At 39.1% G+C, this 22442-nt stretch overlaps 1 protein-coding gene across 4 annotated transcripts in view; it reads right to left on the bottom strand.

Annotated features, from left to right (window-relative positions):
- Nucleotides 1-12632: 12632 nt before the first annotated feature.
- GLRA2 (glycine receptor alpha 2) overlaps nucleotides 12633-22442 on the bottom strand; it is a 212640-nt gene continuing 202830 nt past the window's right edge. For all 4 annotated transcript variants that reach the window (XM_004612196.2, XM_055121710.1, XM_055121711.1 and 1 more), the window contains one exon: nucleotides 12633-14175. In XM_004612196.2, coding sequence (XP_004612253.1) covers nucleotides 13894-14175 — 282 coding nt within the window. In that variant the 3' untranslated portion in view covers nucleotides 12633-13893. The remainder of the gene's footprint in view (nucleotides 14176-22442) is intronic.

Below are 22442 nucleotides of genomic sequence, written 5' to 3'. Positions count from 1 at the left end.
CAGCAAGTAGGGCATGCTTGCCTTGCACGCGTCAACTTGAGTTCAATCCTGGCATCCCATATGGTTGCCTGAGTACCACCAGGAGTGAACCCTAGGCACAGAACCAGGAGTAAGTCTTGAGCACCACCAGGTTTGGTTCAAGTACACTTCCTCCAATAAGTAAACAAGTTTTTTAAAATTAAAAAAGAAGGAACCAATATAATCATGTGTGGAATGTTAGTGCAGAGCCGGGAGTAATCCCTGAGCATCACTGGGTGTTGGCCCCAAAGCCAAAAAATAAAGAAATTTTAAAAATTTAATGAACTGGAGAGATAGTATGGGAGTTAAGGTTTTTGCCTTGCATGCAGCTAACCACAGTCAATTCCTGGCACTGCATATGGTCTCCTGCACCTTGCCAGCAGTAATCCCTAAGCACAGAAACAGAAGTAAGTCTTCAACACCAATAGGTGTAGCCCAACAACCCTTCCATTCAAATAAATTTATTAATAAATAAATTGATAAATTCAATAAATTAAAAAAATTAAAAATTTAAAAATTGAGAAAGAAGGAACAAATGTGAGCATGTATTGAATGTTATCTTGAAAGACACATCCCACAATCTACCAACAAGGAGGTTTGCCCAGCTTGATATGTGATATTCAGATATTTGCTGTCTTCAGACTCCTACATGTGAGCCCATTTAAATGACACTATAGAGGGAAAAAATGAAAAGAAGTTAGATCTACCCAAGGCTTTCCTTAGATCAATACCATAATTACATTTTAGACCCTCCAGGTATTAATCTTCTACTTTCTTTCAGAAAAGCAATTTCATTTTCCTAGAATGGCTCTTAGAAATAATACTGCTTCTCCATGGCTCTTTTTAATTTTTTCCCCAAGGGAGAAGAAAATGCAAGCTTTTTTCTTTTCACCTTCTTTACTCCTATCACCCTTCTCTTTTAAATTGAATGTTCATTGATACTCCACAAAGACTACTCAGAGAGAGCTGATGTGAAAATATTTCATAATATTATCAATTGTATATAAGCTCTTCTCTGATACCTTCTGATTTCATTATTTTAATTAATACCTATTAATTATGTTTGAAAATAGTGCTAACAATATTTGCTGGGCTCTTGTTATGGGCTAGTTTGTTCTAAGTAGTTGGCCTGAATTTGCTCATTTAAATCTGTTAGAGCTCATTAAAACTGTAGAATAGGTACTATCTACACATTAGGAATCTGAAGCATAGAGAGTTGAACCTTTGCCCAAATATTTACAGCTTCTCAGTGCTGACCTGAGATTTGATCCTATACAATCTCACACCAGCACCGATACGCTCAACCCCTGAACAATATTTGCCTAATCTGTACACATTTTATACCCGATTAGATGCCTGGAATGCTGTCAAAGATTTAGATATCCTTTGTGCCTATATAGGATTGAATAGTAATTCACCACCCCCACACACACACACATAAGTTCATATCTACTCAGAATTTCAGACTGTAACTTTATTTGGAAATAGGGTCATTACAGATATAGTTGATTAAGATGAGGTTATATTGGATTAAGGTGTTTCTCTAAGGTCTTATGTTCATGAGATTTGAAGATAGACAACAGTGGGAAGATGGCCTTGTGAAAAATGGAAGCAGGAATTGAAGTGGTGTGGCTCTAAGCCATTAACCACCAGAGGCTAGGAAAAGGCACGGAAAAATTCTTCCATAGGACCTTTAAAAGAAGTGTGACACTGTTGATATCTTGATTTTGTATTTTTTAACCTCCAGAACGGGTAGGGTGTTCTCCTTTCACGTGGCCAACCCGTGTTCGATTCCTCCGCCCCTCTCGGAGAGCCTGGCAAGCTACTGAGAGTACCGCACCCGCATGGCAGAGCCTGGCAAGCTACCTGTGGCATATAGGATATGCCAAAAACAGTAACAATAAGTCTCACAATGAGAGACGTTACTGGTGCCCACTCGAACAAACTGATGAGCAACAGGATGACAGTGACAGTAACAGTGAACCTCCAGAACACTGGAGGATAATTTTCTGATGTTTTGCCCTGCTGTGTATAAAAATTTGTTCTATTAGCCCGAGAAACATAGGGTGACAGGGAAAATTGATAAGAAAATCAATAATTTACAATGTTATGAGGAGCAGAGAGATAGTACTGGGGCTAGGGCCATGCCTTATATCCACCGGACCTTCATCCACCTAACCCTGGCACCACATGGCCCCATTGAACATCACCAGATGTGGCCGTGGAAGCTCCCGATCATGGTGGGTATGGCTCTGGTGGCTCCTGATAACAAGCAGGGTGACCCTGGTGGTCCCCAGCACCGAAAAGGCCCAACCAACACTGTATATTTGGGCTCTAACATTTCACCCCTGACCAAGTTGGCCTGTTATTACTGGGAATAGCCCCCAGATCATCCCAAATGATGCGTAATTTGGAGGGACAAAATACAAAAATGAAAATGATACGGAAAATTGCCATAATGTATGTCATCATAACTTTAATTGTTTATATCCATCATGATATTTTCATACACTTGTGGGTGTTGGCATCACACCTTTTTGTACTAAGGCTTATTCCTGGATTTGTGCTCAGGGATCAATCCTACTGGTGCTCAGGGGAACATATGTGGTGCTGGAGATCAAATCTAGATCAGCCAGGTGCAAGGCAAGCACCTTATCCCCATCCTATCTCTCTGGCCCCATGATTTTTTTAATTGAGAAAGTGATTAATGTGTTGACTAAAAGCACACAATCTGCAAAAATACTCTAAGGTTGATAGTTGGCTTTCATCTCCGTGTCCTTACCAAGTTACATAAGTTCCTTGTACCCCACTTTTCTCATCCATAAAATAGCTTTATTCTCATAGTAGCCTTGAAAGGTGGAGAGGTGGGGCAAATATCATCATCTCCATTCTGCAAATGTTCTTAGCATCACACCATTGCACTTGCTGGCTGGGTCTCTGTCTATGGAAGTGGCCAGTCCCTTGAGTGTGCCCTGGTTTTCAGTTTCCATATGTTTAAAGTGATGATGGCAGTGATAATGCTCGTCGGGAGGCTGCTGCTGCTACTGGTTGGTAATGATGATGGTTATCATGCACTGAACTACTCCATGTGAAGCCCTCTGACAAGAAACCATTATTCTGCATTTTACAAGCGAATATAGGAAGGCTATGGAAGGGATAGGTCTTAGAGTACTACTGTTGTGATCACAGGATGGCTTGGATGAAATTTTCTGAAGGCAATTTGGATGCTGCACGGATGCCACCTAAGTATTGTTTCTACAGAGCTAAATTCCTCCAGATAACTGCCTGCCACTGGTGCTGGCTATGACAACCGAAACAACTGAAATCTTTTGAAGATTTAATGCAGGAAAGTAGTTTTCTTTCTGTATTAGTCAAAGTGAAATGATAAAGGCTTAATTGTTCCCGCAAATCGAAGAAGTTTGTTCAAGCTGTCTCTAGATATAGTCTTCTCAATTTTGAGCAGTCTTTGATGTTGAATTGATAATTTGAGGTTGAAGTAGTTACTGTACCCCAAATAGACCTTTTCTCCAGTCATAGATGCCAGACAGTTGTCACTGTTAAAATATAATACTGTCAATTAAAACTAGGCAGGGATGGAATAAGACATTTTATTTGGTTTTATCCTTTATTTTTATTTATTTACTTTGGATTTTGGGCCACACCTGGCTATGGCCAGGGATTACTCCTGTCTATTTGCTTAGGGTCACTCATGGTGATGCTACATGGGTCATGTGGGGTGCCGGGGGTCAAAACTTTATTGGCTACATGCAAGACAAGCACCCTACCCACTGAACTATTTTTAGCACTTTTTATTATTTTTTTATAAAGTTAACCCATTAAGTGGAGGGTGCCTATTTAATATAATCCTTCTCAACCATTGTGTGAAGTAGACATTTACTTTTATTTTGTAGTGTGTTTACTACTGGGGCACTAAGGCTGCAAAAGTACCCCCTGAAAATATGAGATATAGGGAAAATTTGGATTCACATCTGACTCCACCTTTAGGTCCATCTTACCTGCCCTCTGAAAAATGGACAAATAATTTTACTGAAATGGAATTATTCAAAGGAGACAAAGTGCCCCTCTCACACTCTGTACCTGGGTCATATTGAGAAAGTTCTTGAGAGTAGTTAGACAAGATCAGGCACATTCAGAGTGGTATGGCCATAGACAAGAGTATTTAGAAAAGAACCTGGAAACAATTTGGGAGAATTGGTTTGGGAGTCCAAAACTTCTTGAACATGTTATGTGTTAAGCATATGTGACTATAACTCTCTGGTCCGACCAGTTAAGGTGTGATTTTAATAGTTAACTAACCATTACACATTGCATTTGAATTGAATTTGCTTTCAGGAGAATGATCTGAAACTTGAAAATAGGCACACATGTGCCAAAGATGTAATCATACAATTTTGGATATGTGTTAATTTTAGATTTGTCTAAAAGTTATGATTTCCTCTTTTGGAACATGCTGCTTTCAGAGTCCTTCTAGCTTGAAAACGTTTTTTAAGTCTCTCTTTCTGCTTCCTCCAGGTGACCCAATGATAGACCGTGAAGTCTGTCACTTAGGAACCTCTTATGAGCCAAAGGGGGATAGGGTGAGTGGGAGAGAGAGTGATGGAGAGGGGCAGCAAACAAAGATGGACTTACTGTACAATCTGTGTTGATTGCTGCTGACTCTCAAGGGGACATTAAGCTGCTACTATATAGTGGGTGTAAGGAGAAATGCATCTGAAATGCAGACACTCCCCAGGGATACTCAGAAGCCCTGTGTCTTCAAGTGCTCTCAGCGTCTGATAAGAGCCAATGGAAAACTACAAAAGCATTCATTTCAGGAGAATGGCTAATGTACTGGCCCCTTTAGAATCTGTAGACTTAGCCTTGTTTAGAACTCATTTCGCAAAAAAATGCTCATCTAGTGCAATTGATGTACTGTTGCAGAAGGTCAGTGCCGTGCCCAACTAACAAAGAGCAGCCCAGAATTTTGTTCTCTCTCTGAAGATACAATCATCTTCTTCTGAATCATTTATGTCAGAATGACAATGTCATTTTCAATATTGCATCATTTCTTCGAACTTCCAAAGCACACGGCCTCAGCTCAAGGGGAACTATAGTACCTGTTTTTTTTAATGCACGGTACCAAAGTAGAATAGTGCCTCTTTTATTAGATAAGATCATGTGCAACAATATAAAGGTAATCTGTTCTCATTAAGAAACAGAAATAAACCCCTTACAAACTGAATTCTGTGATTCTTCCCCCCACCCGCCCCAGACTAGTATTATTTTGGCTATTCATTCACACAATATATTTGCTCTCTGTGATGTTGTCATTGATGCTGTCTGCAGTACTTGAACCATTTCTCACTGGCATTTTCAACAGAAATATTCTATGCGCACCTTTATTAACTTATTTTGTCATCCATGAGGCTGAAGATGGATCGTTGGTACCATGACTTTTCACTTTCCACCTTTCCTTTTCGAAGAATGTATGGCTCTATTAAAAGAAAATAGCCCGAGGAATTAGGAAACAAATCAATGTTGACTCTAATCTTCTAATATGATGAGTGTTGGGGGTGAAGCATTAAATTCATGGAACTTCTGTTTCTCCATTGCTCAATGGATGGTTATTAACTATGTGATCTGATGGCTTTGGGGGAGTACTTAAATGCTGCTGTAGAAATCAAAACACAATGATACATTGAAAGCGCTATATGAATATGAGCCATTAGTTCTTGCTTTGTGATCTATGAAAATAGCACATTAAAATTATACTTAGATAAAAACACAGCCCCAAATTGATTAACATAAGACAAAGCTTAGGGTAGATTCTAAAAGCTTTTAAAAAAGCAAAAAAATATATCAAGTTCTCTTCCTCAAAGTCAAGATTTTGCTGTTTTATACTTTGGATTGGTTTGATTTGCTTTGGTTATTCTTTAAAAAAGAATATCTGGCAGGCTCATGAGTTATATTCCACAATTTTGCTACAGGCTTGAAACTAGAAATGCATAAATTCTGAAAAAAGTTTTGAATAGATTTTTGTTTCTTTTTCGAAACATATGTGTGTATACACACAAATACACACATGTATATATATACATTTATTTAATATATGAGCTGGAGCAATAGCACAGCATATAAGGCGTTTGCCTTGCATGCAGCTGACTTGAGTTTGATTCCTCCGCCCCTCTCAGAGAGCCCGGCAAGCTTCTGAGAGTATCTTGCCCGCACAGCAGAGCCTGGCAAGCTACCTGTGGCGTATTTGATATGCCAAAAACAGTAACAACAAAGTCTCACAATGAAGACGTTACTGGTGCCCACTGGAGCAAATTGTTGAGCAACAGGATGACAGTGACAGTGATATACATATATATTCATATATATGTTGTTTGTTTCAGGGCTATGCCCAGTGGTTCTCAGGGCTTACTACTGGCTCTGAACTTAAAGGTCACTCCTAGAGGGCTCAGGGGATCTTATGTGGTACTGGGGGGTTGAACCCGGATCAGCTGTATGTGAGGCAAGCACCCTACCCATTGTACTACCATTGTGGCCTCAAAGTTGTGATTTATATTATATGTAATCCTATGCTATGTTTAAAGTAGAGTCTTATTGTTTGATATTAATGGAGTAAGCAAATATAAAGTGATATTAGTTTATTCTTTATTGAAAATTTTTCTTTCAGAATTTATCAGTTCTATTCACAGCACAGTGAGGAATTTAATGCTGATACTACTTGCAAGCATTTTAAAAAACCCTTTAGCCAGTTTGGTTTGTTATATATTTTGGAGACAGAATCTTAAGACTTAAGTCATCTTTATCTGTTCTTAGAACTAAGTAGTAGGAATAGAAGAATGTTTTAAAGGAAAAATGCCCCAGTAATCCATTATCTGAATGATGTAGCATGAGTTGGTTACTTCATGCTATTGTTCAGTTAAAAATATTACCAAATCTTGTCAAATGGCATGACATAACCTCACTCTTCAACTTTTCCTAGAGATCACAATCATATCCACTGGGCATTTGTGCATTGTGTAGAGCTCATGACAACATAGACATTTTCTGATGTTTCCAATCTACAAATAGGTAGCGAGTTCTCTTCCTCAAAGCCATGATTTTGTTGTGTTATACTTTGGATTGGTTTGATTTGCTTTGGCTTTTAAGCCACACCCAGCCGTGTTCACGGCTGACTTCTAGCTCTTTGCTCAGGGATCACACGTGGCAGGGATTGGGGGACTCTATATGGTGCAGTGCTGGGTTTTGATCCAAGGTCTGCTATGTACAAGGCAAATGCCTTACCTCCTGTGCTATCTTCCTGTCCTAAGAGTTTTCCTTTAAATACTATTGTGAAAGAAAATTTGTCCTTAAAATACTATCCAGCGGCCTTCTAGGGTAGTTGTCTATTTCACCAAGTGTGTCAAGTACTCAGATTATTTCCCCTGAGACTTTATTGTATTTACATAACCTAAATGCTTGCATTAAAGAATCCTTTACACTGAATATAAACTAGAATCGTAGGAAAAGTTCAAAAATCCCTTTTTCTGTATACTGTTGGATATTAACCCTAAATGCTTTAGGGTTGATCAGTGAATTGCTCATTTTCCATTCCCAGAGAAATTTACAGCGTTCTTTCTTTTGTGTTTTACTAACCTCTTATTGTCACAATTCCCCAACTAAGGTTTGGTTACTTATAAGTCAAACTTTCTGGTAACTCTGGACTTTGTATTTGTAGTGAATTGCTTGCTTTTCTATTTCCCCTATAGCCTTGCCATATTTTACTATAGAACAATGTTCTTTGCTTAAACACAGAAAAACTGTTAACACTCCTAATATTTGGGAATTAGTTAGATAGATATATTCACTGAAATATATCTATTCCCGGGCATCCGTGATCATTACTTGACTCAGGATTTAGTTGCTGCAGTTCCTCACATCCCAAAAGTGGGGTTTCACCGTGAGACTCGGATGGACCCAGAGTGAGTGGCAAAACTACCCAGCATTGAAATGGGACAGTCTAGAAAGCATAAAAGCAAGATCTTGATGCAAGTCATTATGATTTAAGAGAGTTCCACCATGGGGAAGGACAAGCTGAACTGGCCCGAGGACTTAGTCTGGGATTTACAGTAAAAGACTTGCTTGTCCTTGGAGCCCAGAGAACTAAGTTTTGGAACCTATATCTCTTACTGTGTTTATCCAAATAACTGCAAGTATTAATAAGAAGTAAACTTAATTGTTTAATGTGTACAATTAAAGGGAAAGAGAAAAGCAATACAGATGTCCCTAGGAGATAGAGTGTCTCCTTGAGTTAATCTCCCCAGGAGAATTGCCTCCTTCTAAATGCTTTACCTCTGTAAATGATCAGTCACACCTGTGTGCAATCCTATGCCTTGAGCCTCCTCAGATGTTCTTTAAGTGTGCCAGTAAATAATAATAATAAGTGTATGCAGATAATAATCTCTGCATTAAATGGGCCACGTTTAACAACTTTTAACATCTATTTGTGGGTCCCCTATCTCTTTGTTCCTCTTCTGGGGAGGCCTGGGGAGGCAATTCTCGGCCACCAAATGCATGCATAGCGCACCCACCACATTTTGAACTCACAATGTATGATGCCTTTGTGTACTTGAGAACCTAGCAGCTAAGTTTAGAGGTGTGTAACTTTCCAACTTTCCTTTTTTATCCTTCAATTTTCTTTTTTTTCAATTGAGGTAACAGAGTACAAGATTATAAATGTTTATGCTTTATGGATAAAGTGTTTTTAAAAATTTTTATACTACAGAATTAATTTTGCATGGCAGAGCCTGGCAAGCTACCCGTGGTGTATTAGATATGCCAAAAACAACAACAATAAGTCTCACAATGAGAGATGTTACTGGTGCCCGCTCGAACAAATCGATGAGCAACGGTATGACAGTGACATAATTAATTTATCTATTAGTTTTTTAACTTTTTAATTAAATAACCATGATAGACCCTTATAAAGCTACTCATGACTGGATTTCAGTCCTATGGTGTTCCATCACCCATCCCTCCACCAGTGTACATTTCTTAACACTAGTGTCCCCTTTTCCCCCATCCCCACCTTAACCCCCCCCCACGCACATCATACACACAGCATACCTCTGTGGCATGTAATTCACTTTCTCTCTCTTTCTCTCTCATTTTGGGCATTGTGGTTTGCAATGATACTGAAAGGTTATCATATATATCCCTTTACCCATTTTCAACACTCAGTTGTTGTACAGCATGATTATTTCCAACTCGGTACAGTATTTTGTTAGATTGGCCCATATTCCTCAGAAAATTATGTGACACATATTTGGTCACACAGAGAGTCTCTTGCCCGCATGCCTGGCTGTCTTCCTCGGGGTTCCTCGGAGGGGGTTGGCTCCAGCTTCCCTCCTCACCCCGAACAGAGCTCCCGGCAATCAAAGACCACCGGAATCTAGCCACAGCCATGCTCAAGGCTCCTCTCTACACGTTGAGACAAGCCTCACGCATGAAGGTACTGGCAGAGGAACCCAGGTGTGTGTAATGCCATTAACGGCCAACATCCAGAGACTTGAAAGCAAGCTCCCAGAAGTGATATCTTATAACCTACTTCTCCCTCTGGGAGAAACTAGCAAGCTACTGAAAGGTTCCTGCCCACATGGGAGAGCCTCGCAAGCTTCCCATGGTGTATCCATATGCCAAAGCCAGTAACAAGCTGGATCTCATCCCCATGACTCTGAAAGAGCCTCCAATGCGGCATCGTTGGGAAGGCGTAGTAGAAAGAGGCTTCTAAAATCTTATGGATAGGATGAATGCAGAGGTTACTGAGACCGCTCGAGCAATTCGACGACCGACGGGATTTCATTGTGTGTGTGTGTGTGTGTGTATATATATATATATATATATATATATAATGAAATATATAATGACATATATATATATATAGGGTCTCTCACCCTAGGGTGAGAGACCTCCCCGGCCCAAGGGACCCAGCCCTGGCAGCCAACCTCCACAACCCAACCACTGCCATGCTCCAGGCTGTTTCCCACATGCTCGGGCTGAGCCTCACGCATGAGTGAAGTCCCACGGAACCCAGGTAATACAGAACTTTGTGACCTTGGACTCTGGGCTCAACAGGACCCAGGAACAGAGATCCTCTGCTTGCTTCCACCAGTCTCTGGAGACCCAGGGGTCATGCCCATAAACCACTTCCTGCTGGTGCCAGATAATCTCCTCATCGACCATGGTCCAGAACTCACGGTTGCTTCTCCTGGAAGGGAGCATAAGATGAGGTCCCCATAACCATGCCACCGTACTCCGCGCCAGGCTTTTTTCACTCGGGGCGCAAAAGTGTCCATGCGACACATGGTAAGACACTCCCTACTCATTTTCCATACCTCTTGGAGAGCCTGGCAAACTACCAAGGATATCCCGCCCACATGGCAGAGCCTGGCAAGTTACCCGTGATGTATTCGATTTGCCAAAAACAGTAACAATAACGTGCTCTTCATGTTCCTGGAGTGAGCAGACGCCATTGGGCTACACGACAGGAATGAATGGAGATGCTACTGGCACCCGCTTGAGCAATTGATGAGCAATGGTATGACAGTAATGACAGTGATACATTGATACACATTTTGTTGGGCATGATCATTTAATGAAGAATTTTCCTCCAAGGAGAAAATCTCCCATCCAAAATTCTCATGCAACACCAGAGATATCTTAAGGAAATGTATAGAAACAGACCCATCTTTGGGAGACATTTTAGTCTAAATTTCAGTGTGTTACAGTGGGAGGAAGAGAATCAAGATTAAGTAAAAACTTTGCCTTATGTGTAACCCAAACATGAAAGCTTGTAACTATCTCAAGGTAATTCAATGAAATTTAAAAAAGATTTTACCTTTTTTGTTTTAAAAGTAATTAGCAAGACAAAAACAATGTTTTGGGGAATGATACAAAAAATCATGGCATTGGTCTTGCCAGGTAAAATATTGTGATGCTGAGTCGGGCCCGTGCTCGGCTCCGGCCGGCCGGGTTTTCGGCCCGGGCGCCCATGCCCCTGCAGAGCCGGTGGATGTGGAACAAGCGGGAACCAGAGACAGCTTTAGGAATTGGGGTTCCAGCAAGTGCCTGCACCCATGTATGGAGACTGTGAATTAAGCCTTTGCCCCACGCCGGCTAACGGAGGAAATATGTAATTTCTGGCAGAATTTTCCCAGGACTTTATACAGAAATCCAAAACCGCGCGGACGCGGCCGCGTCCGCGCGACTTAACATTTATAATTGTCATCAATGTGAAAGGGTTCCATTTGAACAGGTCAGACTTGGGGGGGAAACTCCAAATAATAACAGTAAGTTTTTGTTGAAATATTGAAGGTTCTTAATGTAACAGCCACCTCTGGACTATGAGCTAAGCAAAAGCCCCACGCTGGCCAACGTGGCGTGGAGTACACCATACTATGAGGCGCAGGAAGGGGGATGAGGGGGAAAAATTAAAAAAAAAATGGAAAAGGAAAAAGAAAAAAAAAGAGAGAGAGAGAGTTATGTCAACTATAGTGAGTTTTGTGTTGAATTATGGAATGTAATCAAGGTAAAGAAAAAATGAAGTGAAATTCATTAGTTATACAGTAGGGGGTAGGGGGTGGGGGCGGGGGGTAAACTGGGGTTTCTGATGGTGGAATTTGGGCACTGGTGAAGGGATGGGTGTTTGAATATTGTATAACTGACATATAAACCTGAGAACTTTGTAACTTTCCACATGGTGATTTAATAAAAATTTAAAAAAAATATTGTGATGCTTTTGGTTGACTAGATAACCAACATTCCTCATAATTATACAATGATACTATATAACAATTTTATTAGTATAAATTAGTTAAAGAGAATTTCACTGTGTATTAGCCACTAAGCTAATGACATGACTTGCATTTTTCTCAGTTCATCCTATTCAAACAGTAGGAAACAGAAATTATTCAGAAAGTCAGTAACTTGTTTAGGATCACACTATTGCTAGGTGGTCCAGCTAGCTCTTCTATTTCAAAATTTACTGTTTTCATCATTATGTGACCTCTCTGAAAATTATTCAATATTTGAATTGGTTTCAAAGGGGTCATTGACATTGATTTATGAATCCATACCTCATTGAAAATATTATGATGGATATGTATGGTTAAGAAAAATCCACAAGGGTCAAGATGGGTTATCTCTACTTCGTGACATTCTCATATATATTTTTTTTACCTTTAGCATCTTCAAACTCTATTACTTACAAAATTAGGATGAATAGCTAGCCAGCTTGGTTTTTCAATTTCTTTTTACTTTGGTGTTTTTATGATTCTTCAGTGCTCTTAGGATATTTCCAACTCTGATATGAAGTACCCAGTACTAGATTCTGCTCAGAGAGGCTACTGGTGCTTCTGTGTCCCCATTTCCCTATTTCTACAATGAAAATAGAATGTTTCTTTTTTCATGGGAGTCCTATAAGCTACAATAACGTTATTATGCCAATAATGCAATAGTTATATAAGTGCTCCAAGCTTATGAGGAACACCAGAAACGAAAACCTGAGCTACTATTGTCATTCAAATTATTGAGTTTTCAGTGAAAAAAGGAAAAGAGTCTTCAAGAGGTCCTACGGCACACTTAGCTTTATTGAAATTGAACAAATACATTTTTTTAAATAAACCCCTTTACAGCACATGTAAAATTTTATTTTTTCATTATATTTTTGCAGGTTGTATTTTAATCCAAGTAAGCAAAAATACATTGTTGTTGTTGTTGTTTTCTTACTTAAAACATGTAGCCAGGATTCAAACCACATAGCTCTGGTACCAAAAAGGCAACGCGTTATGAAAATCACAGTACAATTTTAAAATTGAATTAAGTTAAAGATATTGAAAATGATATTCACTTCAATTAACAGTAGAAACCATTAGTCAGTTGACATTGGGACTAGTAGTTACACCTACAAGGAGAGCAGAAACGGGAAGTTTAAGCTAGTATGAACTACACCATTCAGAACACACCATCTCCGTAAATACTGTAGCTGGGAGGTTGCAATGGCTAAGTTACAGTTGATCACTAAAGGTGCACGTCAATACAGCCAAAGTGAAAAAAATAGTGCACTAACTGGATCAGAAACAAAAGGGGCATTGCATTTATTTTTTAAGAGGTCATACTATCAAATCAATTATACAACACACCACTTAACCCCTCCCAAATTACATCTAGGAAAGAAAATAATATTTAAATGCACATCTACACAGACAGTAAAGTACAAATCTGTTCTTTGTGGTTGGTGTTTATTTTGTTTTTGTTTTCTCAGTAAGTATAAATAATTTATGATCCACAAAAGGATTTCTGGAGTGAAACACTAATTACAGACATTGTAAATAACATAGCTTAGGAGGCTTGTTTTAAAAACGAGGCAACTTTTTCCTGAAAAATTTTGGTCCTCGACTCATACTATAGGCTAGTCACTATGGTCAGATGGTAAGCATTGTCTGTGTGTTTGTGTGTGTGTGTGTGTGTGTTTAAGCTAACTTCTCAGTACCAGAATTAGTCAAAACCAAGCCAAACCAAAAGACAAATAGCCCTCGAGAACTTGCAGATCATGTCTAATTGATGCATTATCTGAAAGGAGAATGCTAAAGACTCTGAAAGCAATTATGTTCATGTGATTTAGTAGCCCCTTAATATCGAGCAAACATTTTCCTTCATTGCCTGAAGAATTTATCTAGATTCACATAGGTGCCAGGAACCCCTCAGACATGATTCTCCCTCCCCCCACCCCATATCTTTTCTGCCGTCAAAGCAATATAAAGACAATTTCACTGTTTAATTACAAGCACAACACTTAGGCGAGAAGGTCCTGGGGTGTGGAGGGCACATCTATTTCTTGTGAATGTCTTCATGCCGAATGATCTTGTACGTGATCCAGTAAAAGATGTTGAAGATGAGGAAGGCCAGTGGGAAGGCAGCTCGCGATATGGTATCAATTCGTTTTGCCCGGTCCACAAACTTCTTCTTGATGGCATCTGCATCTCTTGGGGGTTGTGGGACAGGGTTGGCAGGTGCGGTCTTGACGGAAGCTCCATCTTTCACTTGGAGGCAGTGACCCATCCCATAACCACTGAAATTAAAGCGACTTTCACGAGTAGCAGCATCTTCTTCCTGTGAGAATAAAGACAAAGAAAGCACAGATTGGTTGTCAGTCAAATCAGATGGAAAATGCTTAAAATTCTTCAGGAGTAATCGGATAAATCACAGTTAACTGGGAATGCGGGCAGCTTCTGGAATGGAGAGAACTCTTTTGAGTTCAGCTCAATTATTCAGGGAACAGATACATTTCATAACTTTGGGATGAGAGTTAAGGGTAAGAATAATGACTTTGTGGTCAATTAACACAGAAATACCTATATTATATTCAGCACCGACTTTTCCAAAATCTATTAATTCATAACTTTTAATGACGATTTTCAAATCATGTCTCAAAATCCCAATATTAAACTCTAAATTTTCAAATAGAGCCATTCATTCATTTCTTTGCTCATCCTTTAATTCCACAAAGCCTTTATTGAACCCCCACTGTGTACTTGGCCTCAAGCTAGGAACTTCTAGTATTGGTCCATTCACAGTCCTTTCTTCCATTAACATTGGCTTTAATATTGCAGTTAGATCTGTATTTAAGTCCTTCATATACTCTCAATTCCTCTCCAGGCCCCTTGTCCATTTCAGTTATATAGCAGAGCTCAAATATTCAATATTTTGTGTGAATATACCTACCACTGCTAAAATTTTCTGATAGAAATTTTTAACAGCAATTCTCTGGCTAGTTATTTATCCATGCCACATTTAAAAATGTAGCATATTAGCTCATGTCAGTGATATTTTGAATTCATTATTTTTACATGAATTTTTTGAAAGACTGAAACATATTTTTTATTCCTCATGGAAATTAGCACATAGACTTTGCAGCAAATGTGGTGGATCTGTCTGGCATGCTGTATCAAAATGGTCAGATTAAAAGGTGAGATTGAAATGACACGCTTAGAATGGAATAAACGGCATCTGATCAATCAACTGGCTTGGCCCTTGTTTCCTCCTATGTCTGCCCCATGGCACGGGCCGCTCCGGCTGGGCCCAAACCCCCTGAAAACCTGAAAACCTGGGGGTGGCTGGCGTCCCTGGAACAGGCACGAACTACCAACTGAAGGTAAGAATAGCATTCGGTGCACACCCACTCTAGAAAGTGAGTGGGAGAACAGGATATTTTAGTGTGCTGGGAGTTAGAATACTAGCAGCTATCCCCTACTAAGATGGGGCAGATTCTGGTCCTTCCCAAGATCTTTCATAGTTTCTCTAGCCAGACTGAACCGGCCAAACCATTTATGGATTTGATTCAGTATCTCTCCCGAAGAACAGGGTACCCAGAACACTGCATTTCCAGAGACCAGCTCCGGTCCTGCTTTAGAGTAGTTTATGAGGTTAACCCATAATTCCCAGAAGAAGGAACTCTAGAAACCAAGATTTGGAAAAAGGTTAAGAAAAATGTCTATAAAGCATCTAAGGAAGGGACTAAGATCTCCATGGAATTCTGGATTACATGGGAGATTGTTAATTCTATTCTCCTATTTTGGAAGAGTAGAAAACACACCTGAAATTCATATGGAACAACAAGCCCCCGCAAATAGCTAAAGCAGTTCTTGGGAAAAAGAAAATGGTAGGAATCAACTTCCCCAACGTCAAACTCTACTACAAAGCAGTAATAATTAAAACATCATGGTACTGGAACAAAGGCAGAGCCACAGACCAATGGAACAGGGTTGAATATTCTAACACACCACTCCAAATATATGAACATCTAATCTTTGATCAGGGAGCAAGAAATGTGAAGTGGAGCAAGGAAAGCACTTTAAACAAATGCTGGAAAAACTGGACAGCAACATGCAAAAAAAAAATGGTTCAGATCTCCACCTATCACCATGTACAAAAGTCAGATCAAAATGGATTAAAGATCTCAACATCAGACCAGAATCCATAAGGTACACTGAAGACAAGGTCGGCAAAATACTCCATAACATTGAAGTCAATGGTATCTTCAAAGATGACACACCACTGGTCAAGCAAGTGAAAACAGAGATAAATAAATGGGACTAGCTTAAACCAAGAAGCTTCCGCACCTCAAAAGAAACAGTGACCAAAGTACAAAGACAGTCTACAGAATGGGAAAGGATATTTACCCAATACTCATCTGATAAGAGGTTGATATCAAGGATATACAAGGCACTGGTTGAACTCCACAAGAAGAAAACTGTCCACCCATCAAAAAATGGGGTGATGAAATGAACAGAAAATTTCCCAAAGAAGAAATCAGAATGGCTCAGAGGCACATGATAAAATGCTCTACACCACTAATCATCAGGGAGATGCAGATCAAAACAACAATGAGATATCATCTCACACCACAGAGACTGGCCCACATCCAAAAAAACAAAAGCAATCGGTGTTGGCGCAGATGTGGTGAGAAAGGGACTCTCCTTCACCGCTGGTGGGAATGCTGACTGGTTCAGCCCTTTTGGAAAACAATATGGACGATTCTCAAAAAATTAAAAATTGAGCTTCCACTTGACCCAGCAATACCACTCCTGGGAATATATCCCGAAGAGGCAAAAAGGTATAGTAGAAATGACATCTGCACTTGTATGTTCATTGCAGCACTCTTTACAATAGCCCAAATCTGGAAAAAACTGGAGTGCCCAAAAACAGATGACTAGTTAAAGAAACTTTGGTATATATACACAATGGAATACTATGCAGCTGTTAGAAAAGATGAAGTCATGAAGTTTGCATATAAGTGGATCAACATGGAATATACCATGTTGAGTGAAATGAGTCATAAAGAAAGAGACAGACATAGAAAGATCGCACTCATCTTTGGAATATAAAGTAGCAGAATGGGAGAATAACACCCAAGAGTAGTAGAGATATTAACCAGGAAGTCTGGGGCTGGAGCGATAGCACAGCGGGTAGGGCGTTTGCCTTGCACGCGGCCGACCCGGGTTCAATTTCCAGCATCCCATATGGTGCCCTGAGCACCGCCAGGAGTAATTCCTGAGTGCAGAGCCAGGAGTAACACCTGTGCATTGCCAGGTGTGACCCAAAAAGCAAAAAAAAAAAAAACAAAAAACCAGGAAGTCTGCCCCACAGCTTGGAAACTGGCCTCACATGCTGGGGTAAAAGGCAGCTGAGATAGAGAAGGGAACACCTAGTAGAGACTGTTGGGAGGAGGACCCATTCAGGTTGAAAGCTGCGTACTGAAAGTAGACTATAGACCTAACATGATGGCCACTCAATACCTCTATTGCAAACTACAACATCCAACAGTAGAGAGAACAAAAGGGAATGCCCTGCTGAAGAGGCAGGGTGGGGTGGTGAAGGTTGGGGTGAGGGTGGTGGGAGGGATACTGGGAACATTGGTAGAGGAGAATGGGCACTGGTGGAGGGATATAAACGAAACGCAAACATTAAACTTCATAAGTTTATAACGGTACCTCATGGTGATTCACTAATAAAAATTTAAAAAAAAGAAATGACATGCTTTGTAATAAATTAGTTTTAAGTAGTCATCGGTTGAATGACCTGTAACTAGTTTACTGCCTTCCACGATAGTATGCTACCCTCAGAACCAGAGAGGCTGCATTCTTCATCTTGCCAGATAATAATAAATGATTATGTTTCCCCCAAGACAAGAAAACTTGTTATTAATTTGATCTCATCAATGGTTATTACTGTCAGTAGTGCCTGCAGCCATGTATAAAAGATGCACTGAAGGAAACACTTTTACATACATATAAATGAGAGCTCAAGTGTAATCCAAAAGGCACACCACGACAAACCATTTTGTATTTGAAATGAGTTTCCTAAGGTCAGCAGGAGATCCCGGAGAGTAAGGAAAGTAAGAGCTATTTCAATTAATTATACTTTATCTTGTGTAAAATGTGGTTTAAACACAGAGCTAGCAACACTGTGCATGTGAGACCACAATAACCAGACTAAACCTTCAGACTCTGGTGGAGGGAAATTCATACCGCTGGTGGGATTGGTCTTTGATCAATTAGCCTTAAATTCTATTATGAATAATTTTATAAAGCACAGTGCCTTCATTTGAAAAATATGGCTTAAAGAAACACAAGAACTTCAGTATAAGTGCTCAGAGGACAGGCTATAGAACCTGGAACAAAGGACAGATGAACTTGAATGTGGTCCATCTAGTTAGGTAATGCTTAGATCCTATTTTCCATTGTCCATGGAGCATTTGTGGTCCAGGAGGCCTTTGGTTTATAGGCACTATCTCCTCTAAACAAGGATCTCTGGTAATGTCAACCCTAAACATGGCTACCCATTGCATTACAACCTAAGGATTAAGAGGAATCTGAGCTATATGACTATGGCCACTGTGAATCAAATACTCCTTTGCCATATAGATAGATCTTTGGGAAATGAAGCTACGAAACAGAAAACTTATTTACTCGATGCATTAGTTGTTCTTATTAATGACTCCATCTCATGCTACGAACCACGGATATTAAATCTAACTTTCAGTCCATCCACTCAAGTCAGGAGTATCAGGCCAAAGCTCTTATAATAAAGTAATTCCATATTTGTTCCTTAATAAAATTTTCTCCCCAGTATTTTTTTACATCTGGGAATGTCATACACAAGTTAGTCAATACACTCTGATGCATCACCTTAAAAAATGTATAAAGGCCTTTTCATTCAGTAATGAGTTGAGGTGCTAGAGCAACACTGTGGCCAGTATTGCATGCAGTTGACCCAGGTTAGATTCCCCACATCCCTTTTGGTCCCACAGCTCTCCAAGAATGAGTCCTGAGTGCAGAGCCAGGAGTAACCCCAATCACCACCAGCTTTAGCCCAAAAAGGCAAAAAATAAAGCTGAGTATTGAGTCTCTGGCAAGTAATATGTTAGGTGCTATGAAACAGTTGTTGAAGTTGGACATGGTCCCTTCCTGCATAGAGCTTTTAGAATCCCTATGGAAGAGACGAACTCAAAGGCATCATCTTATAAAGAAGCCGGAAAAGAATATCCAGCCTGACATAAAGTACTTCCATATATTTATAGACATACCTACACATTCAATATTGAAGACTTAATGTGGACTAAAATTCAATATTAATCTGTTGTCTTTGCCCTAAAATATAAATATGTTTTATGTATGTACATGTTTCAAATAGAATAATAACTCCGTGTATGGAATAAATGTGCATATTGATTATAGCAGTGTCCATGAGGGACTATTAAGTACTGGGCAAGAAAGGAAGCACACAGGTCATTGGTAGAGGGGACCTGCTTGTCATATAAACAAGAGATAACCCTGGATAAATTGATTATTTTAAACTAGTAATTAGCTCGCCGTGTGTGAGAGGAGCAGAAACAGTGCAAGTTGCTTTAGCATAGTGAGATCTAGACTTTGGATATTTGATTTCTGGGCCTGGCTCCAAAGGTTATAAACTGTGTTGATGTTATGCAAGGTATTTATTCTTTCATGGCCCCAAGGACCTCATGCCTGGGAGTCTGAGCTTTAATTGCTGGCAAGCTTTGCAGGTTGTTCCTTCCTGACCAATTGAATGAGAATTTCTGGGGATCATAACTGAGAATGTTTATTTTAAAACAAAACAGTAACACTAATGCCAATGGTTAAAAATCAATGACCTAGGAGAGTTGTAATGTCCATGTTTAAAATGTGGAACTTACTGCATGTAATTAAGTCTAAAATTACTTTTTAAGTAAATAATTCCTTAAACTACATTTGCTCTTATCTTCCTAAGTTTACTGTGTTATTCTTTCTTTTCCATATCTGTGGAATCTTGCAAATCACTGTGTTCACCTCTATAAACATTTATAAACTCATGGTTAAGTATATCGCTCACTGACTAAGTGAGATAAGAGCCTTTAAATTCCTGGAGCCCTGGTGAAATAGAAAGGGTAGTGGCCTTATCTTAACACAGAAAACAAAAGGAAACATAAATACACAGGTTTCTGTTTTTTTTAAATCAGATTGACTTATTCATTTTCTTCATATACTGTGACTATACAGCTAAAGAGATTAGTTCTTTCAATTAACTGTCAGAACTTTAATAGTGCCAGGTTAGGTTATTATTTGATTACACACTGCCATGCAAACTGTAGGTACTTAATAAATGCTTGTTGATGAATAAACAAAAGGAAATTTTAAGAGGACTTCTTTATCCTTGAAAATGCTCTCCTCATTCACTCAATAGTACTTCAAATTATGTTTCCAAACATAGTTACAGCTAATTAAATGGATTCTTTAAAGTTCTCCATCACAAAAATAAATCTGCCACCGAAATTATCCATTTTTCATATGTAGGAGATATGAATGCTTGTTTAAGGGTCTTCTTATTTACCATTATGATTCATTTGCTGCCTTTGAAGTGTGGAACCTCAAATTATCCACATCAAAGTGTATGGTTTTGATTCAGAAAACATAATTGCAACCAATTTGAATTTTTGTGTTATAATGAATGACTAATTGCCTTTATAGCAGGTTCAGAATAAATGTTATGGTAACATGGCAAGGTTCCTATATGAGGGGCACAATGGAGTTGAGCTTGAGTCATGTGTAAACTAAAGTAAGATAAAGAATAATCCGTAGGTTCAGCTTAGTTGAAGATATTCTCAGGGAGATTCAGGCAGGTTTTTTCAGTAAGAAAGAATTTTAGGCATATATTCTCCATCTCTTCTAATTAGCCAAGACATCACTTAGTTAATTAGTGTGGCTGACCCAACAGCTTCAGTAACTTTGAGCAGTGAACACTTAGCTCACTCTGTTTTGTTATTCACTAATTAAGCTCCCACAGAAAATGAATCATCCAGTCAATGTTTCAATACATGTTTTCTATATCCCATTTTGATAAAATTTCCTTAAATTCTGTCTGCTCTATAAAGCACTACCCTCACGCTCTGCAATTTGAGATGTAGTATCTTATTTCATTTATTTTTCCATATAATTTTAACTCACTAAATTTACCTATTCTTGTGCTTGCAAATGATTTAAATGTAATTAAAGAACATGGTAATTGCAAAATAAATGATTTTAGCAGAGTCTGTAGTGTCTATGGTTCTTTTATGCTTCCAGAGAGGTGGAAATAAAGACCTCCTAAAAAACCTGGGATAGGAGAACATTTTTCCATTACTTTTTCATCTGATGGTTTGATTAGATTGAGGTTTCTTCTGTTAGAATAGAGAATTGTACAATTTTGACTGAAGGTATAGTGAATCTCAATCAATGCAAGGGCATAGGGTACTAGCCAGCCCTCCCTAGAAACAGTATGAGTACAGACAACAGCAGGTTTTCTCCAAAGGAAGTCCTTTGAGCAGAGGAGGACCCAGTGATGCTTTGTATTTACTTATTCCTTCTCTCAACTGAACTGGGAAGAGAAAGATGGCCTTGAGAATTTCTCCACAATTCTTGGGGCCTCCATTTCTTCTATCATGGGAAGTTGGGCCTTTTCAGCCTTTCAACTTTTGATTGAGGTACTGTGGTTTATAATACTGTTAATGGTGGTTTCCCACGTAGTGTACTTAATTCCCACACCATATCCATTCTCCAGTGTACCCAGTTCCTTCACTCAAGGTCCCCAGTGTTTCTCCCTTTCAACACTCCACTCAAAATTCAGTTGTGTAAATCAGTCCTTTCATTGTGTTGCCTTTTGGTTCTTTGTTGCTGCCATGCTGTGTATCTTTAAGTCCCACATAAGAGAGAGGTTATTGTGTATCTTTCCCTTTCCTCCTCACTGACTTCACTCAGCATGATATCCTCTAGTTCCATCCATATCGTGGAGACTTGGATATAGAAAATAGTAATAAATAGATATGCTTTCTTGATCATGAGGATGTACCATGTGTAAAAACTACAGCTGTTCCATCAACAAACTGGCTCTGTAAATCACATACTTCCTGAGAAAATTGAAGCTGAGAGTAAAGTGATATTGCTAATAAATGTTGAAGCTGAGATTAAAGTCTAGCTCTGTATACAATTCCCAACTTTTCTTACTTTAAATACTTTGCAAGTATTTGAAATTAGGACTATTTTTTTCCCATCAAACCCTTTACGACTTCCATTTAAGATTACAGATGAGGTATCTGACATAGTGTAAGCCAAATAGACTTTCTTGATACTTAACGGCATATGGTGAATGAATTTAGCCTCTCATAATGTCATTTGGGGCAGGTATTAGAAAGCAATTTCACCAAAATAAAAGCCTATCAATTGTTCACCTTTTTTTTAATGAAACCACTCATTATATTTTATTGATCTTCAAAGAAGGGCCTTCTGATATCAATTTCTTGGGCACCTGCCATTCATGTATCCATATAGTCAACAAATGTGTTATGG

Source organism: Sorex araneus, chromosome X, assembly GCF_027595985.1.
Source record: "Sorex araneus isolate mSorAra2 chromosome X, mSorAra2.pri, whole genome shotgun sequence".
Lineage (NCBI taxonomy): Eukaryota > Metazoa > Chordata > Mammalia > Eulipotyphla > Soricidae > Sorex > Sorex araneus.
The sequence above is the reverse complement of the archived record's forward strand: the minus strand, read 5'-3'. Positions and strand labels throughout refer to the sequence as shown.